At 50.6% G+C, this 18,916-nt stretch overlaps 7 protein-coding genes across 7 annotated transcripts; 4 read left to right on the forward strand and 3 right to left on the reverse strand.

Moving 5' to 3' along the window:
• Positions 1 to 797: 797 nt before the first annotated feature.
• CORC01_01518 (uncharacterized protein) lies at positions 798 to 2,519 on the forward strand (the record flags this gene model as incomplete). The annotated part of the gene is made up of 3 exons (XM_022613173.1): positions 798 to 1,462; positions 1,532 to 2,161; positions 2,243 to 2,519. The coding sequence occupies 3 exons, from the start codon at positions 798 to 800 to the stop codon at positions 2,517 to 2,519; spliced, it is 1,572 nt and encodes a 523-aa protein (XP_022480272.1).
• Positions 2,520 to 3,986: 1,467 nt separating this feature from the next.
• On the reverse strand, positions 3,987 to 4,564 carry CORC01_01519 (uncharacterized protein; the record flags this gene model as incomplete). The annotated part of the gene is made up of 2 exons (XM_022613174.1): positions 3,987 to 4,333; positions 4,399 to 4,564. 2 exons carry the CDS (start codon positions 4,562 to 4,564, stop codon positions 3,987 to 3,989), a joined length of 513 nt encoding a protein of 170 aa, XP_022480273.1.
• A 5,011-nt stretch (positions 4,565 to 9,575) lies between these two features.
• On the forward strand, positions 9,576 to 10,100 carry CORC01_01520 (uncharacterized protein; the record flags this gene model as incomplete). The annotated part of the gene is made up of 1 exon (XM_022613175.1): positions 9,576 to 10,100. One exon carries the CDS (start codon positions 9,576 to 9,578, stop codon positions 10,098 to 10,100), a length of 525 nt encoding a protein of 174 aa, XP_022480274.1.
• A 675-nt stretch (positions 10,101 to 10,775) lies between these two features.
• Positions 10,776 to 12,025, reverse strand: CORC01_01521 (uncharacterized protein; the record flags this gene model as incomplete). Its single annotated transcript, XM_022613176.1, has 3 exons — positions 10,776 to 11,069; positions 11,561 to 11,673; positions 11,845 to 12,025. The coding sequence occupies 3 exons, from the start codon at positions 12,023 to 12,025 to the stop codon at positions 10,776 to 10,778; spliced, it is 588 nt and encodes a 195-aa protein (XP_022480275.1).
• A 404-nt stretch (positions 12,026 to 12,429) lies between these two features.
• CORC01_01522 (uncharacterized protein) lies at positions 12,430 to 12,880 on the forward strand (the record flags this gene model as incomplete). The annotated part of the gene is made up of 2 exons (XM_022613177.1): positions 12,430 to 12,624; positions 12,710 to 12,880. 2 exons carry the CDS (start codon positions 12,430 to 12,432, stop codon positions 12,878 to 12,880), a joined length of 366 nt encoding a protein of 121 aa, XP_022480276.1.
• Positions 12,881 to 13,728: 848 nt separating this feature from the next.
• CORC01_01523 (uncharacterized protein) lies at positions 13,729 to 14,673 on the forward strand (the record flags this gene model as incomplete). Its single annotated transcript, XM_022613178.1, has 1 exon — positions 13,729 to 14,673. One exon carries the CDS (start codon positions 13,729 to 13,731, stop codon positions 14,671 to 14,673), a length of 945 nt encoding a protein of 314 aa, XP_022480277.1.
• Positions 14,674 to 14,834: 161 nt separating this feature from the next.
• Positions 14,835 to 18,097, reverse strand: CORC01_01524 (thermostable alkaline protease; the record flags this gene model as incomplete). The annotated part of the gene is made up of 5 exons (XM_022613179.1): positions 14,835 to 15,533; positions 15,620 to 15,986; positions 16,051 to 16,117; positions 16,197 to 17,977; positions 18,069 to 18,097. 5 exons carry the CDS (start codon positions 18,095 to 18,097, stop codon positions 14,835 to 14,837), a joined length of 2,943 nt encoding a protein of 980 aa, XP_022480278.1.
• Positions 18,098 to 18,916: the final 819 nt, after the last annotated feature.

Below are 18,916 nucleotides of genomic sequence, written 5' to 3' on the forward strand. Positions count from 1 at the left end.
ATGACAACCACACGTGGACCGAGATCTCAACTGTCTTCAACTCGTCTCGTAAGAACAGAGGATAAGTCTATCAGCAGCTTTGTATGACACCGTGACTTGGCTCGAGACGTTTTTCTCTCCAGGTAATTCAGATCCTGAGCAGCTGTACGCATGCTTCCGTGTAAGCAGCCGAGACCTCGAGCATATTGTCTTCACTCCAAGACTCTCTTGCGTTGAGCCTCCACCGCAATGTACCATCAAGCTGCCGCCACAAGAGGTTTCAATGTAAGGTACATGTAAAAGTAACTGATATCTGCCCGTCTCCACTGCGTGACCGAGATCCTCTTTCCTACATGCAGTGTCACTGTCAGACCTTGGCGTCCAGATCAGGAAAGTCGATGTTACCACGTACATTCTTCCCTGTGAGAACTGATTGGCCTCGTCTCTGTAAGATTACTGCCTTTGGCCGGAATCATGTCGGCGTTGTAAATCTCATGTAGCGATATCACGTCAGGCGGATAGATTTGTCTATCATTCCGCAGCCCGCCGAGCCCTTCGATGCAGACCAATGATGGAGTAGAATTTTCGGCTTCATTATCCACTCGATGCATGTACATTCGGGCTTACGGCGCTTACCAGAGAATCGAATTGTTTCGCTGCCATGTTGGGCGCCTGCGAAAGCAATGGCGGGAGGAAACCGAGCAAAGCTGTCTGATTGTGGATACACGTAAATAGCAGCATACGCGCCCTCTTCCTCACCCCTCTGGTTCCCTTTTCCGTCGGTTGTGAATCTCATTCTCCTCATATCGGCTAAAAAAATGGCCTTTATCACTTCAAAACGGGTCCAACTCGTCATCACATCCATCGTAGCTCTCGTAGCCACAGTAATATCCCTCCGCCGTGGCCTGGCCGTCAAAAACGAACAGCCGGCCCCCATCATCGGCAAGAATAACACCGTCCTCTTCGTCGCCAACGTCGAACACGGTCTCTCTAATGTCCATGTGGCAACCGTCTTTTCGCTTCTCGAACGCCACCCAGAAATCACTGTCCACTTTGCGTCATGGATCAAGATTAAGCCCAAGATTGAGAGAGTGTCCAGATATGCACGAATCAAAACACCCCAGGCCCATCCTACCATATTCCACGCGCTGCCGGGTCCGAACTTCTGGGCCGCATCCGGGCGAAACTCCTCGTTGAGCTGGATGCAGCCGCCTGGTATCGCGGGACTGAAGGGTCTCCTCGAGGATATGGCACAATTCATTTCACCATGGACCGGGGAAGACCATCTCCTGATCCATGATCACGTGCGGGATCTCATCCGGGATATCGACCCGGCAGTCGTGGTTCTGGATATGTTCCACCGGCCGGGGATGGATGCGACGCGGGGAGACGGCCGTTTACACGCAATCCTGTCGCCCAACGTCCTAGCTGACGGCTTCGGCGGGGAACAACCCTGGCTCAGTGGATTCTGGAGGTTCCCAGCGTAAGTCTTTACCTGTGGTGGTTATATTCATGGATAGCACACAAGCACTGACAATGTCATCGCCGCCAGAATCGGCTCCGGCCACGACTTCCCCGTCCCATGGCGAGACATCCCCTCCAACATTTACCAGATGGGAAACTTTGCCTGGGCCATGCTATTCAGCCCGAGTCTCGTACAGAAGCGCACGTTCCTCGCCAGCCACGGCCTCAAAGACCCAATCAACTTCTTCAACATCCACCAGCCCGGACAGGGCAGCGCCTTCATCACCCAAGACACCGCCGCCGCCGCCATCCCGCTCGACCTCGTCCCGGCCAACGTCACGGCGACGGGACCCATTGTCGTCTCGGTCGCCTCGGCCGCGGAGCAGGACCCGGAGCTGGCGGGCTGGTTGGCGAGGGCGCCGACCGTGCTCGTCAACCTCGGCAGCCTGTTCGAGTACGATGCTGGGAGGGCCCGGGACATGGCGGGCGCGTTGGAGGTTGTGATGGAGCGCACCGGTGTCCAGGTTTTGTGGAAGCTGAATGCCGCTGCTGGGCTCAGGGGCAAGGATTGGGAGCCTTTGGTGGAGCGGTTCATCGAGGGCGGGAGGTTGAGGGTTTCAAAGTGGTTGAGTGTCGACCCTACCGCTTTGCTCGAGACGGGGGATATTGTCGTTTCTGTCCACCACGGCGGGGCGAACTGTTACCACGAGGCTATTGAGTGAGTCTTGCTTCCCATGTGACTTGAACTTTTACGTTTATGTCATCGTGAGAGAGCGTACTGAGGTGGGAAACTTTTCAGCACCGGCGTACCGCAGCTCATCCTCCCGGCTTGGCTAGATTTATACAACTACGCGGCACGGGTGGAGGCCATTGACATTGGAGTTTGGGGTAACAAGCAGTCAGCTCCTGGGTTCTCGCTCGATGAACTCAGCAGCGCCTTTTTGAAGTTGGTCGACGGTGGCTCTGCTAGCCTTTTGATGAGGGAAAACGCCGAGAAGATAAGGAGAACAATAACCCGCCCTGGTCGCGATGTTGCAGCCGATGAAATTGCAAGGCTTGCGGCGTTGGGTCACTAACGTCAATGGGGAACATTTCTCAATATGAACGACTGCCATTACAGACCATAGAGGTGCTCTCATGCATACCCAGCTTGTTCCACAGCTCCATCTTATCTCGATTTACCACGAGGAAGAGTATCTGCACCCCAGAATAGCTCAGTCTCAGGATAGGTCGTGGCACAGTCAAATTGGCGGAAACCTTGGACACCGTTGGCCCAACTCCTAGCTCGTGTAGCCTTCTTCGTTGAGGGTAATCTCCATCGCGTAAGGTGTGACGATGTCGAGTCCGAGATATACAACGCTGCGAACGCATTCTGAGTAAATTCGCGCCATATTCACAACCTGGGCCGCTGCGGTTCATAACGATGGCTTGAGTAATGTAGATAGTATCAACCCAGAGCATCCGAAAACCTCGCCGTGGGTCGCACGAAGCGAAACATCTCCCAGCAATTCTCCGTTTGCCATAGGATGTCCCAGTGAGGACCAATGTATACAGGTTACTCCAAAGCACTATCGTCGTCTTCTTCAGCTCAAGTGTAAGACACTGCCTCATACTGGGGCAATTTATCAAAGCCGTAGACTTCAAGGTCCAGGTGAATACGACTATCATAGCTTTCAGCATCCGAAAAACTTTTCAACCTGTATTATTCGGATCGGTTCGCGTTATATAAACGGGCGATAAATGGGTTGGCTCGCTATTTGTCTCTTGGGCGTATTTTCGTGGAAGTTTCTCTGGCCATGTGGCCTTTCTGGTATTGTGTCTTCCTGTTTCCCATTGTCCGAATCATCGGCTTCATCCTTGATGGCGTCTGGCGAAAGCTTCTATGGAAAGGAATGAGGCCATCGCAGATTCATCATTCCCATGGCTTCATTGGGAGGAATTATTGGTCCTGAGCTGACCGCGTGTATCGCATGCTGTGAGTTCGGCAGCTTTGGTTGTTCGACCACACGCTCGACATTTGGGCACTCCGTCCTCGACATCAACACGAAGGAAAATGCAACTGGTATCTTGCTAGCGTTACATGGCTAATATTGTTATTTGTTATCCCTGGTCGAAAGTTGCCGGCGGCAAGAAGTGAGACGAGCACTGAATTGGGTGGGCTGTGAGCATTAAAGCAACTTGCAATTAAGAAAGTAGGCTGAGGTCGTTGACAGTGCAGAGTGACGTGGACAATGAACAGAGGTTGCTTAACTCCCTGCCTTACACTCTGCCTTTATGTCTGCCTGCAGGAGTGCAACGCAACTAGCCCACGCTCCTATACAATTTCAATGGCACGCCGTTGCGTAGCCTCCAGCCAAAGGACGTAATAGCTGGCGGATGGTCATGGTCTCCTCGAAATCAGTGCCATTCACACGGATGAACTCCATTGCTTGTTTCCGGTATTACTTAGTGTTTCACTATGTCTTTTGCCCAAAGTACATGGGTGACTCGTGAGGTTCGCGGTATGATAAACCCTGATTTGCGTCTCTCACACCTTTTTCCTCTCACGGAGCAGTAGCCTTGACAGATGTGGTGGTGAACTTAGCACAGCCCTTTCCTTGCGCAGACACAGTCACCTGCGCCTTACTATCATGGCCATTCAAGCAAGCGCCACCAGAGGCAACGAGCTCGTTGCCCGACTGGGAAACAAACTTGACGTTCTTCGAAGCGCAGTCCTCGGCCCGGAAAGCGGTGCCGTTGAAGCCGACGCAGGCCTGCTTGTTCACCAAGTCAGGTCTGAAGCCAGCCGTGAATGAACGCTGGACGAGAAGAACATTGGCGCCGCCTTGAGTCGAGGGGGTGATCTGTCTGTCCGCCGCAGTGTTGACACAGGCAGCGTTGACGATTTCGCCTAGGAGACACTTGTAAGTACGGGGTGCCAAGTATGAGAGAAAGAGAGAGCTGGCGGGGATATACCATTGTTGCGGAAAGTGAGGCATTCGTTTCCGGGTACACCACCCTGCTCCTTGAAGACGAGAGTCTTGGCGCCCTTCTTGATGGACTGACGCTTGGACAGGTCTTCGGCGGGCATGGCGGCCACAAAGGTGGCAAGGGCCAGGGAGAGAGCCGCAATGAACTTCATTTTTTTTGCTGATGAGACGAAGAAGGTCGGGTGAAGAATTGAAAAAGTCAAGTTATATGAACAGTAATCACGAAATAAGGGACCAGCCGAACGAAGAGAAGGTTTGCAAGTTGGAAGTTGAGTGAGCGAATGAGGTGATTCTCAAAGCAAGTGAGATAAGAAGTCGAGAGGCATCGAGTCGTCTTTAAATCGAACCCTCGACACAGCCAGACTGCGTCCCCCAGACCGACAATGGAGAAATCGAGTCTGGCAAGGGAAATTAAGCTTGATGCGACACGTCGCACCGCCTTCAAACCCCCTCACACCTGCGACCTTAAAAGAGGCTATACCGATCAGCCGTACAGGTGAAGGCGGCCCCGGCCCAAACAAGGAGGCCAGGAGAAGAAGAGACGAGTTTTGACCTGGTGTCAGCTTTTGCCGAGTTTGCCCACTACACCCCCTTCCTAAACGACGAACCCCTAAGGGCAAGCTAAGCAGGGGTGCTTTCACGCCGTCACCAACAGCGTTGGGCTTACCGAAAAGAGGGAATGCCCCGCCACCGCAACCATTCGCTGAAACGTCTCAAGATCGGTCGTTTGCAGGGGTGCGCCCAGCCGAATCTGGGGAAACCGCCCTTCCGTTCCTAGCAGCACACTAGAATTACGGTTTCATCGTCGCACCTTGTCAGGGAGCCGCGTCACCGTAGAACGGCTGCCATCTCATGTAATTTTCGAATTTCTCCGTCTCAGACTTTGGTTGGCAGAGCGGGAGATGCACCCAGATTTGCGCTTGGAACCGGCGATCCCATACTCTTGGGAGGATCTCAGGGCGGTGATGGCCATCAAGGGTGTGTTCTTGGGGTTGAAACTGCAAATCCACTCAGATCATACTCTAACTTGCTTTCGGAAGGTCTTGTCGGTATGTTGTGAGATGACTGCGATGGGGAACTTGTATGTTTGTTGTAGAACAGGCGCAGTCTATACTTTTGCCATTGGCCTTCCTCCCTCTGTTTGACTGTTCAGCAGAAATCCGACTTTCTTTTTGCGAAGAGTTCTATATTCGCTGCAGCAAATCTTCTACTAAAGTCAAAATCAGCTTCGGAAAACTTCTCAGTGTCAATGTAAATGCATAAGCTTCGGAGGACGCGTGGTCCGCTAGTCCGAGTAAACGGTACAAGGCATTTAAAAATGACACTGTGACACTTTCCAAGCTAACCTAGGAAGCGTGCAGAAGAATTCCAAAGGATATTCATCGTGTTCCCTTTTGGTAAAACTCAAGGGGAGGAGAAGTAGGGCCAGCGAAATCGTCAAGAAGGTTTCCGAAGAGAACACGCAAGCAGAGGGTCATATGCGAATAGACTTTCGATTTCCTTGAGCCCGAGGAATAGTGAAACAAGATGGACCTGCCTATCTCGAGGGGGCACATATGGCTTACCATGGCTTACCGAAAATCGGGAATAAGTAGTATTTGACTTCGTCGAAGTGTGTAGCATAATTGCATGGATGTGCTGATCCTGAATCAACATTCTCGCCCGGCTGATGCTGGACAATGTCGAAGCCCAACCGTTACCGAAGGATTTGGCCGCGAGGTTGTGAGATGGACTCAAGCGGGCGTCTTTAAACGGGCGATTTCCATAAAAGAGGGGTTTTCGCACTCGTAATTGGCGACGGTCTTCTCTTGATTTCTTCCGGACGAAAGCATCGTTAGGACGAGGCTGTCAGACAAGGCAACACCTCACCCGTGTGGGCATAGGTCATAAAATAGTGTTTGTATCTGCTCTACAGAAGCAGAAGAGTGAAATTGGCTTATTCAGTAGCCTTTGGAATTCATCAAGACCGCCATAGAAAGCCAAGACGGCAGCGGTCACCCTGCGGAATTGGTGGCATGGGTATCTCAACTTTCGCCAATGCCCTCAACCACAACAAAACGTATACGTCAACAGCGGAAGCACACAGAGCATAACAGGTACTCGCGAATTTAAAGTATGGGCTGAGTAATTTGAGGGTCTCTACAAGCATGTTATAATTCACCAGATGTGTTGTGGAGGACGAAGTGGGTCATTCGCCACCAACCCCAACAAAAATGACGATAGCTTCACAATAATATTAAAGATATACAACATCAGGTACTCGGTGGTAGTCACCGACCCAATCACTAATTCGGTCCTCCTTGGAATCATATAGATGGAGCGGAGGTGGCGTTATTGGTGATGGCTTCGCCAACCCAAAGTGATGGGCAACGTTCCGAAGAATGGACGGCACGGAACGTAGTCTAGCCGATCACATCCGTTTCGGACGGTGGATATACCATCAGTCTGGTCTTCAGACACTCGAAGGCTAACCCTGCTCCCAGACGTGATTCATCTACTTTGCTGCCTGGGCGCTTCCGGCTGAATTCCGTCTTCGCCAAAGTGATAGGCTCTTGAACGTTGCTCTGGCCCCAGCTTCGCCCTGCAAAGCAAGCCAATGCTCTCTGCTTCCACACTGCCCTCTAAAGTAAACCTCTGATCAGTCTGATTATTCTCTATCTGCGAGAAGCAAATGATCCGACACTCTTAGGTTCCGGGTGTGCGAGGCGAATTGGAAGCATGCCTGGCACGAGCAGGACTCACTCTGTCACGAATCTAGACACGTCTCGACGTGATGGACGTACGGCAATATTCTCTGCATGGCTGCGAACGATGGAGTACGAGACGCAATCAAGGATTACGCGGAAGAGAGCCGGTCTCGTTTCACGGAGATGGACTCTGTCAAGCAAGCTCCTGTTCAAGAAGTCATCTTTGACCTTGTGATGAACTGCACATTTTGGACCTAGAGGTATGGGAAGAATTGCATCATGCAGTCAAGGGAGGGAAAAGGGGATAGAGATGGTGAGTCACTCCATGGCATCGCCGTAGATGCTGCATATGGGCCCGAAACATGGCTTTGACGAGCTACTGAATTATATTGGAGGGCCTGGTGCGACCCAATCAGCTGCCCAAGATCTTGTGCAAAGGACAATCGTGGTTTCGAATTTCTCTGGGATGAACGTATTGTGGTGAAAGAAGCACCAAAGGCTGAAAAGGCTGAGATGTTGTAGGTGATCCTTAGCTTACATAGAATTATACACGGCCTTGCTCAACAAGTTGCTAATGAGGCCCCGTGAATTATGCAGCTCTTTGCAATCTATCGGGAATGATTCGACTGCCGCGTCAAGAATTTGTCTCAAATGTGATAGGTGCGATCGAAATTGGGGACGGTGAAATGATTGTTACGGTCAGCTATCTGACAGTAGAGTCTGCTAACAGAAGCTAGGATTGACGCTATAGACTAGATGTCGTACTGAGTTCTGAGTCGTAGTGCTGGGTGTGCTAAACAAATCAGGTCTTCAAGGGCTAAGGTGATTAGTCTTAGACCTAATAAGTAATTCGCAGTGAAGGTAAGCTGAAAATATCCGAAGATGTTTACAAATGTTAATTGCTGGAGAGATATAGAAGTCTGGCCACGAGCGAAGCTCAGGTCACACTATATGCAAGTCCTGAAGACTACCCCTTGTTCCTTTTGGTGTGATCACCTTCGTGCATAGGTAATCGCGATCAGTTGGCATGATTGATTGATCATTTTGATCCTACTCGGTTCCAGCCGCCATTGTCGGTAGCTATGCCCGGAAAGCAAGGTTTAGGTAATAAGCAAAGCGTCGACGACAAGTCGCGACGCCTTACTTTGCCCTGCTCTTAAATTAAGGCCAGCTGTTTCCAAATTCCTCGTTGCACTGCCTGTCCTCTGCGTTGATTCTCTCTGTTTTAAGAATCTCTTTCTGTTGCTTTTATTCGAAGCTATTTTTGTTTTCCTTGCCTCTGGATTCCCACTTTCGTGTCTTCGTGCTTCGGCTATATTGGTGCTTGCCACATGTCCATATCTAGTTCTGCTGCATACCTACAGTCTCCCCCCGGCGCTCAGCTTCGTCTGTTTGTCTTGTCCGCATCCTCCCGGACTTGTTTGTACTGTATGTCCCATGCCCTGCGAATTATCGTTGCCTCCTACCAGGTTCCTATATGGCTATATGTTTCCATCTTTCGACCACCACCGCCGTCCACCACCTGGAACCAGGCTCGATCCATGAAGCACAATGCTTCAATCGCTTTGATTCGTCTGAATACTGAGTATGAGAGCTCCTGCTTAGATCCCGCGGAATCATCGTATGTTAAAAGGGCACTAATCCTCCTTTGCAAAGAGGGCAATAGCGGACTAGTCTATCTATGATCTGTAGTATTCTATGGCATTAATCGTAGCATGCCTGCTGTTTGATGCTTTTTCTATACAGAAGGTGATATCGGTCTGTTGGGCTCCTCGTTATGGTTATTACGGAACGTTTCAAACTTTATCGCGTGTGATAGGCGGCCTAGGACCTATCGGTATCTGTTATGTTAACGTTTATCTGGACGTAGCCGTTGTGCTTCGCATGATAGCCTATGGCTCGGCGGCGGCGGTGATGGTGTTGTCTACTGAGTCGTGTCTCGTGACTTGCTCTCAGAATTTTTTGTGGCCAGAGCACACTCGCGGCCACAAGTAGGCCCTTTGGATGCAGAATCAATACCGAGGATGATATTGTGCCCACAATTGCCTCTACGGACGCGATCCGCGGGCATGCTTCGATCAATTTGTTGCTGTTTTCCAAAGTTTCCGTCTCGCGTTTGTTGATGTTCTTTTGTACTCGCTGTGCCGAGAATTGCGGTTCCGTTTTTGTACGACGTATTAACAACAAACTCTGTTTTCGCTCATCTCCGTGCTACCCACTGTGTGAATTGCTCCCGGGAGTCCGACCGGATTTGGCGGATGTAGTTACGGAATGTCGCTGGCTAGCTATTGGTATACATATAAATATATGTCTAGCTAGTTATGCAAGATATGCTCTCTTTCAATGCCCTGACGTAATTGAATCACGTCCTACGATTCTTGAAAGTGTCAGATACCCTCCTTAAAACGAGTGAGGGATTCTCAAAACTCTTGCTCATCCTGACTTGACGGTCAATAAATTCAAAAACTCGCTCGCTATGGCATCCCGCAGCGTCCTGGCTATCGCCGCCGTAGTTCTCTTCTTCAACTTTGTTTTAGCAAATCCGCTCCCGCTCTTCGACGACTCACCGGCCGCCCGAACTCTTTGGTCACGTGGAGACAATGACCCTTTGCGCGGAAAATACGGGTTCATGGTACTGACCATCCCGCCGTCCGACACCACCGAAACCCAAGTCGCCACCACCGCAGGAGGTGGAGGACTCGGGGCCTTTGCGGTTTTGAATCAGGACGGGAGCATTTTTCTAGCGGTCCAGGTGAACCAGGATTACGTATCGGATGAGTTCGACGGTCTTCGTGGTTACAGAATCACAGTACTATGTCACGAGACTACCATCATTTTCGAGCAACCCCATGATCTGCTCTTACACGACAGACGCGCGCTCTGGGCAAGAGTCTCTGAGCAAGAGCTGAACTGGTGGAGGGAAATATACGAAACCAACGAGGACAGTGATATCGACATCACTATTTGGTGGATGAAAGACATCGCAAGACAAAACGATTGATAAAATAGGTAAAGCTACCCTAAGGACAACGCATTTGGGAACCTCTTTTTCGCCCTCCCTTGTGTTTCATCTTTTGTAGCACAGAAAACCTTGATAGAACAGCCCTGAATCGATCGAAAGGACACTCGCGCATCGTGGACCACGCTGTGATGATCGGTCAGTCGAGTAATACAAAAGAGGAAGCATAATTACAGGCCGCTATCCAGCAGATTCGCCTCTATTTGTTCGCAATATTTTAATGGGGCAGGCGGCAAGAAACCGGAGTTATTTTGTAAAATCTCACTACCGCGTCCTCGATCACATTCCGTCAGCAAATTTCCAAGCCTTCTGCGGTCTCGATTGGAAATCCTCTCTGTTGAAAGTCCTTCAATCGTTTTCCCATCGATGCATCATTGATGGCAACGAAGGCCGATTCAGCGAGTTTTTCTTCAAATCCGCAATAGAAATTGAGGGGCTCGACGCCATGTCGGAGGTGTTGCTGCTTCGCGAAGTCGGCTTACGGACCGATCAGGGAGAGAGGACTCGACGCAAAAGAATTTTGTGAGGTTGCCTAAACCACGAGGATTACCTGCTGTCCAAGGCGACTGTGTCGTTTGGTGCTTCAGTACGGATCATCTTGCGTGCAAGCTCCAGCGCAATTTGCTTGACAGTGACTTTCTAACGGCTACGGACCAGCTAAGAACCCGCGACTCCCCTTATGCATGAGCGTTCGGACAGTGCTATGCCATCCGGCATGCTACGACAATGCCTGCAGATGTTGAACATGAAAGCTGAGAACCCGGCCAGACCGACGAGGAGGTCCAGCTGACTGCGGCGTGCGGGTTGCAATGAGTACGCGAAGAACGAGTGCCGGTCAGGCAGAAGATGCTCGTTTCCTTCGCCGAACGAAATCGTGAAGAGCATTACCTCCGGAACCTCCGGACCTGCCCAGCCGGCCAGAATCATTATGCTCATGCATGACTGTTCGTTCTGCGCGGGTTATGGCTTCGCCAAGAGCCCCGTTGTTACCGTGCTCATTGGCGTTAGGCCACTTTGGGCGGGCCCGGGCCTTTGACAACAGAGTAATACGACCATCTGACAATGCGATCCCTCTTTTCACCCGGGAGTACTATGTACGCTGGTATATGCATTACTAAGATGACAGTAGAGTCTTTAGCTCAATTAGGGTTGGTAAGTAAGTCGGGTTAGGTTGCGAGTTGAATTACGGCTTAAGTTTTATACATGTAGGAATTAGAGTTTGAGATTAAAATAATAGATAGATCCGTAGATCTATTAATATTTAAGAAATGCACGTACCAGCGTGCACGGTATTCCCAAGTGAACAGAGGGATCGCATTGTCAGGTGGTGTGTAGACTCGTGCCCAAATGCGTTGCCATTAAGATTCTTGTTGCCAGCGAAAAAACGGGAAAAGAATACTGATCTTGGACTGGCAGCTACAATAAAACAAATGGGTATAGACAAGACTACTGCCACCATCGTTGGTGGGCTCGTTGTAAGCATCGATTTCCCCTGTCGTCGGATCATACGGTGGTGTGGCGGATTCCGGTCGCTCGATGGGTGGTATTTCGGGTCCTAACGGGAAGCTTTCGTTGGTCGATACTTGACGCAGGCGTGCATCGAGTTCGTCGAGATCAAGTGGACGAGAGCATGCGGTAGGACTATGGGCTAGCCATCGTTGTTGATCTCTGGATCGTTGTAAGCGAAATTACAGATGATAGGAGCTGAGAAAGCTTTGGAACTCACTTGAGTCGCTCGGCGAGGCGGCTTCGTCCGTCTTTCGATAGCTCACCCCACCCATCAATAGGAAGGTCGTAATGGCCACCGGAGAGGCGGATTTCTGCATGAACTGAGCCAGCTCAGCATCGCTCATGGCGAGGACTTCATTGACGGATACCCTCGCTGCGGTCACTTCTGTAGAGACCATATTGCCCTTGAGTGTAGCTGGAATGTGAAGTTGCGGGCGTTGGGTACGGTGCAAATTAGTGTGAAGGATACATATCAACTTGTTCACGCGGCACCTGGTCAGATTTATACCTCAGGCAGCCAAAGTACAAGAACGCTTAGAGGCGGCGAACAGCAACGTGATAATGTTCTTTGTACTCAAGGTGAAAGCCTCCTAATAATCAGGCCGAATAATCAAATCTTGTTTTCCAGGTACTGGGGCTTGGCGAAGAGCGCGGGTTGGTGGCTTCGTTGGATGCTGGTGAGCCACCGTTTAGCTGCAGTCACCACACCTTTTCACCCTTATATTAAACCAATGCTCCTTCTTGCTATCAAGATGGTGTTTTTCGTCATCTTGTCGCCCCTTTTATTCTAAAACTTTTCAGAATGGATTGCGATATTATTGCCGTTTTGTATCCCCGCGACGATCACAATGGAAGGTCGACAAAAGCGATCAAGGCGAGTTCGCGTTACGTGCCTCCTCAGCTTAAGCGCCCCCGATACAACCGCCACGAGCGAGAGTCAACTCAGCCACTGCAGAATCCTGAGGCATCGGCGCTCGACTATCTTTCGGGCCTTGTGGTTAGATTAAGTGATGTTACCAGAACTGATTAAGGTCTCATTTTCGGTTCGAACCCCAATTGTGACATTGTTCTGCGCGCTCAAGGTATCTCGAACACCCCTTTTAGCCACCACTGACGAGTTCAACCGCCCCATCATCAAGGATTTGAACTATCTAGGAGGCACTCAAGTAACTTGCAATGGGAAGGGCGAGGGATTCCGGAGGGATTTCCGCTGGATCGTTGGCGGCAAAACAGTAGATATCGTGCACCCGTAAGAGAGAGGCAGGCTGGCAGCCCCCAATCCGGAAAGACTATGAAATATAATTAGTCTGCTTCCTGTAGATCGACCATTGGATACGACTGAGAGATGATATTCTCTAGACATATCACTAGGCCAGATTCAACGGCTTCTATCTGGCCGTTGAGATAAGTTTTGACAAAACCCACACAGACAGACCCGTGGGGCATTAGCTCTTGCTCGCCGACCAGCTACCTTATAAAGAGCAACTTTATTTTATGTGACTGCGCCAAAATACAAAGATGTTCCAATCCGCGGTCTGATACCGTTCTCAGCCACGTCTTTGGTGCCCTTCGTGTCGCAAGTCTGCAGGCATATCCGTACACCCACGTGGTTTTGCAAGGCGCGCTGATCCCGCCTCAAAGTAGCCAAGCACCCTTGCTATTTGACTAAGATAAAAAGTTGATACACCCAATGGGAGTAACGAGAGAGGTGAGTGCAGTTCAACGGGCCCGGCACTGCAACCATGTATGATGACCATTTTTGCGACGGTGGAGGCCTTTTTCCCCAGCGAAAGCTGAAGCCCCAACGCTGCTCATCTACTTAACTCGCGTCTTACGTCAACGAGGCAAACAGTCAGATCCATGCGGGTCAGCTGACTTGATGTGTCAGTTGGAGAATGAATGGTACTGTAGGCACACGCAATCTTACATGCAGCTCTCGATGCACCCAAACGGATCCCTTGTCAACGTCTACCAGACACAGTGAAGAACCGAAAACACATACAGTGATACCCATCTTAAAACAAGTCACTTAGGCAGCGTCTAGCTTGGCCTCCCAGACCTCTCCTTCTGCGTTGTCTCACATACACGACCTGCAGCCGAGATGCAGATAAATAAGAAGAAATCACAGCGCAAGACGTATTTCATCCTTCGTAGCACCGACTACAAGCCCGACGGCCTGATCCAACTCGGCCAGCTCATCGAGGACCCTCGCACTCCTTACCGCCGCTTAGCGCCTCCCATCAGACCCCTCCCCGCAGATGCCGTCCATGTCTCTCTCAAAAACGACTGGTCCCTGGATAAATCCAAGGGAGCAGTCGGTGGCATCGGAATCTTTGCACAGTTTATAGCTGTGATGACGGCGGAGGTGTCAACCCACGTATCGAGCGATATCACACAATCATGGACCGCGGCTCAGCTAGAGACGGCATTTATTGAACTGGGAGCAGACAAGGAATCTGACTACGTCACTTCCAGCGTGCAGAAGGCGGCGGTGCAAAAGCGTCTCACGCGCGAGGGTTTCTTCAAGAGAATGGTCCTCAGCAAGAAGGTGCTGTACATGATCACGGGCATTAAAATTGCGAGGAGGCCCGGCCAGGTCTCGTACGAGGCGAGCAAGACGACGAGCGTCACCGCAAAGCTGGGCGCAGACCCTGGGACAGGGGGAATGGTCATGGCCGGCGTACAGGGCGGTGTGGACCGGTTCAGCAGTTCTGTCGAGAGCAGCACGCCGGATGACGATTTCGTGTTCGCCTATAGATTGCGCAAAGTTCACGTCAACTTCAGCAGCAACAAGACCCTGCTCAAGAGCGATGTTTCTGGGGCCGAACTGCATGGGCACGGTGCTGGGGGAGATGGTGAAGATACGAGTTCTGAGGATGAGAGCGATGAAGAGGTACCGAATGAGGTTGCTGTTGATGTCGATGAACTTGACACGGTCTTGGTTGAAAATGAGGACTTTGGACAGTCTTTACCTGCTCGGGACGCCAAGAACGACGGCTTTGACGAGGTTGATGGTGGCGAATGCCTAGTCATCATTGCAGAATAGCATCCTCAAGGTCAAAAAGCTGTCTGGCACCTACACCCTCCAGGGAGGTCTTGATGCATTTACCACAAGTTTTTATTTAAACAGCACCGAGTGACCGCTTGTTGCTCATCTCCAGAACGTGTTTGAAATAATGCTCCGTTGATCGCAAAAGAAATCGAAAACTACTTATTCCAAGCGCCTAAGCAAAGCCTCAGCATCTGAGCAAAAAAAGACACCGAACCGCTCTTTTCTTCCCCGCTGAAGTTGAAGTAGTTGTCTCGGCCCACCCAAGGGTTGAGGAAGTTGTGCTGGTCCGCGGTCGGTGCCATGCTCATTTTCAAGAGTATGGCCCGGACGGCCTCGACTGTCTTGAATTCCAACGCCGGTTCGAGGTTGATCTCGGCCTTGTTTGCGTCGTAGAACTGATACAGGATGGAGATGACGGACGCGGCAATCGGCGTCGCGAACGAGGTCCCCGACATGGCGACCCAGAGGCCTGGATACTTCTTCGGGTTTCTCTTGTTCACCACCTTCAGGGGTGTCAACTTGTCCTTGTCCCTCAGGGTTTCCGGCCAGATCGATGCGACATCGTGACCCAGGATGCTGAAGCAGAAGTCCCTGTCCACGCCCGGCCTCGGGCTGAATGAGCATTTGCCACCCTGGTGATCGGTCGCAAAGATCTTGAAAACCTCCGAGAGCCGAGCAGGGAAAGAAAGGTTGGCTTCTGAGTTCCCGAAGTTGCCTGCGGCCGCACAAAGGATCTTATTTTTCGACGTCGCCCTGCTGATTGCTGCTCGGAATCCTGGTGTCTTGATAAGCCGGAACCCAAACGACATTGAGATGATGTCTGTGTCCCATTCCGTGATGGCATGGTCAATTGCCTAGTAGTCAGGTTTCATTTGTAAGCTGATGACTCCAATAGATATATTCGTTCGTGAAGGGCAATAGTCCAACGTTGGTCACGCACCTTTGTCACTTTCCCCTCTGCGTCGGGATCCTTCATCAAGGAAGCGCGCGTTGTGGCCACTCGAGCTATGGAGAGCTCAACGAGTGGTGCGAGTTGAAGCACAACACCAGCGATAAAAGTACCATGCCCGTCTTCGTCGATTGCTTCCCGGCTGGGCTTCTCTGTCACAAAGTCCTGGAAAAGAGCAACCTTTTTGTTTGCTGCTTGTCTGAAATCCTGCCATTGCCGCTTAGTGACAAATGGGTGGGTTTTGTCGAGGCCTGTATCGATTATGGTAACCCTGACTCGCTCCATGTTCTTGTCATGTCGAGGACTGATAATCATGTCGCGAGACCTAATAAAATCCTTTATCCACTTTTCACTGTTCCTGAAAGTCATTGTTAACTACTGCGAGGTGATGGTCATCCGTTTTGAGCGAAGAAAAGACTCACTGTATGCTGTCGAGGACAGCTTCCGAGTCGAAAAAGGCCGGTCCTGTGTCAAGAGATAACGGTGTTTCTTTCAATGAGAGCTTTGTCAGTCCAATCATTTTCCAAATAATACTCCAAAAATGCCTCTGAGATTGTTGGATACGCACCAGGTCCCGACCATTCCGTACATCCTGTGTCTGCTCTGCTGATCCCTTGCTGGATCTCGAGATCTTCCTGTGTCTTTTTCTCCCTATTTAGAGCCTCTTCTTCCTCCAACTCTTTGACCCTCTTTGACGCTTGCTCTTCCTCCTTTCGCTTATTCATCAGATCCTTCTCCCTTTTCTTCTTTTCTCTCGCTTCGTCCAACCTTCTCGCTCGGGTTTCCTCATTCCTCTTCTTTTCCTCTTCCCCTTTTAGCCTCTTCTGCTCTTCATCTTTCTTCCTACTTTTCTCCTCCTCCTCCTTCCTCTTCTTCTGCAAAACCTCTTGGACCAATGAGTTCCACTGGTTCAGGGTTTGTCTCCTACGGCAAGTGATTGTTCGCCTGGCACTTACCCTGGCGTTTGATAAAACCTTGCGCCATCTTTGCCTGGCTGTTAATCTTCGGCAAATGAGATGCCACCTTTCCCGAATCTCCTTCTTCCGGGGTAGGACATCCCTCCTCACACCAGCACGCACCTTTTCTAGGCATTTCTTCCATCTCTTACGTGCCAGAAGCCCAGTAGCTTTCCTCCACTCATTCTTGAACACGTCTCCTAAGTGTGCTGCCATTGCGGACTGATCGGCATCCTGGGCGCCATACTTCCGGATGCGGGACTCAACAGTGTTGTAAACCTCGTACCCGCGCTTTCGATCCTTCAGATCCACGGTGAACAACTTTAACGCCGCAATTCCGCGAAATTTCATATCCTCCACTTCTTCGTCGCTCATATCGCCGCCAATTTTGACCAGCGCGCGAACACGACTCCTATTCAGCTTGGCAAGCTCCAAGGGCTTTCGGTTTTGGTTTTCCAGCAAGACATCTGTGCAATGAAGTACATTATCTATGTCCTCGTCCAATCTGATGTTGTTCTTCTCATTCATGCTCTCCGTGGCCAGGGTCAGTGCCTCGAAGTTCAGCTTCTCAGCTTTCGCAGTATCTCGCGTCTTCTCTTGCTCGGCGAACTTGATAAGCGCGGCCGCTAGATCCTGTCGAACCCCTAAAACTTTTGATGGATCGGGAGGCTTCTGGGATTTCCGGGCTTTGAGAACCTGTCGGTAAAGGGTCTCGGCTTCACCATAGTTCTCCATGTAGAAATAGCACTCTCCCAAATGGTGCCGCGCGACTACAACGTCAAAGTTGTCGCGGGGGAGTTTCTTGATACCATCCCACAACATCGCGTCCAGGATTAGCTTGGCAGCTTCTGGGGCCTTGCTTTTGTCTTCTATCATCTTCGCGGCCTTTGTTATAACTCTTCTGAAGTCCTGGAGATTGAGGTTCGCGCGGTTCTCGACGCTTGAATGCTTTGGACTGTTCTTAACGGCCTTCGGTTTAGAATTCTCCGGTTTCTGTTGTGAACCCAAATCTCCTCCTGTAGGGGAAAATATCTCTCCCTTACCGATGTCTCGATGGGATTTGAAGCTTGTTGTCTCCCCATTGTACCTGCTCAAGGAGGACGCGGCTATACCTGGGGAAGCTCTTGTCGTTGGTTCGGCACCCTGTCCTCTAGGTGTGCTACCTTTTACGATAGATAAGCCGGATTCATTCCGAAAAAGCGCCTCGCGTGTTGAACAATTGGCTCCTGATCTGGGCTGGCTGGAGCTTGAAGACCGGCTATGCTGAACATGGTGTTTTTGAGATGGAGACTTCTGCGCGTCGCCATTCCCCGCTCGAGTCAGCCCATTGTCGGGAATGGACGGAGACATGGAGAAGGACGACGCGAGAACGGTAGCCTTCCCGTCCCTTGTGCTGTTGAGTTGGTCGATTTGAGTGAGAGCTGGACTAATGTTTCCGTATGACAAACAAAGAGTGAAAAACCTTTGTTTAGGTCGCAGCCTACTTAGCAGTCGTACATGGTGCTGTGGTCATTTGAGGGAAAATGTCGAATCGACTTGACTGGAAGTCAAGGCGGGATTTTCCAGCTGACCTACCGCAGCGTTTCTAACCCCTGTCAGAGGTACTAGTTGTCGGTGGAGGCGTGCTTATGTGCGCGTGGCTAGCTGGCACAGAAGGACGCTGCAGTGGCATCGGTTCGAAAGTCACGAACAGTTCCTCTCAACTATTTTCAGATGAGTTTCTGGCCTAACACTACAGTTCTCTTCTCTTTTTTTATGAAGCCACTATTAATTAGTGAAATGCAACTAGTAATGAGCTTCCATCGTACGGGGCGAAAAAGGCTGTCATGGTCTTCGAGCTCGGCTATGCTTCAAGTACATCATGTATGTGTGGAGTCTGCGTTATCCACAAAAGTAATCACTAGATTTAGATGGGTCTTCTTGAGGTTTCTGTTCTGCTGCTTCCTTCAAGCCTATGCTGGTGCTGCAGTCGGCGTGCCTTCGGTTTCTAGTAGAGCTTTGTAAGTATCCCAAGCGGTCAGCCTACTTCGTACAAGACTTTTGATTAGCGGCCTTCTCAACGCACACATGATTTCCACAAACTTGGAGTGGTGAAGGGAAATCAAAGATATGCCAAATCAGGCTGAGGATCTTGAGTTGACGATTATGCTCGCTTATGCACTCATCTCACCAGCCAACCCTATTCTGGATGTTCGCCGATGCATCTGCTTCTGGAAGAGCTAACCAGCCGATGTCTGCAAGATACACAATTGGTCAAACTACGCCAACAAATGAAATGAAATGGCGAAAGTGGGACGAAGAGTGGGAAAGTCAACTTCGTGAGGGGTTGGCA

The sequence above is a fragment of the Colletotrichum orchidophilum genome, assembly GCF_001831195.1.
Source record: "Colletotrichum orchidophilum strain IMI 309357 chromosome Unknown Scaffold_8.1, whole genome shotgun sequence".
Lineage (NCBI taxonomy): Eukaryota > Fungi > Ascomycota > Sordariomycetes > Glomerellales > Glomerellaceae > Colletotrichum > Colletotrichum orchidophilum.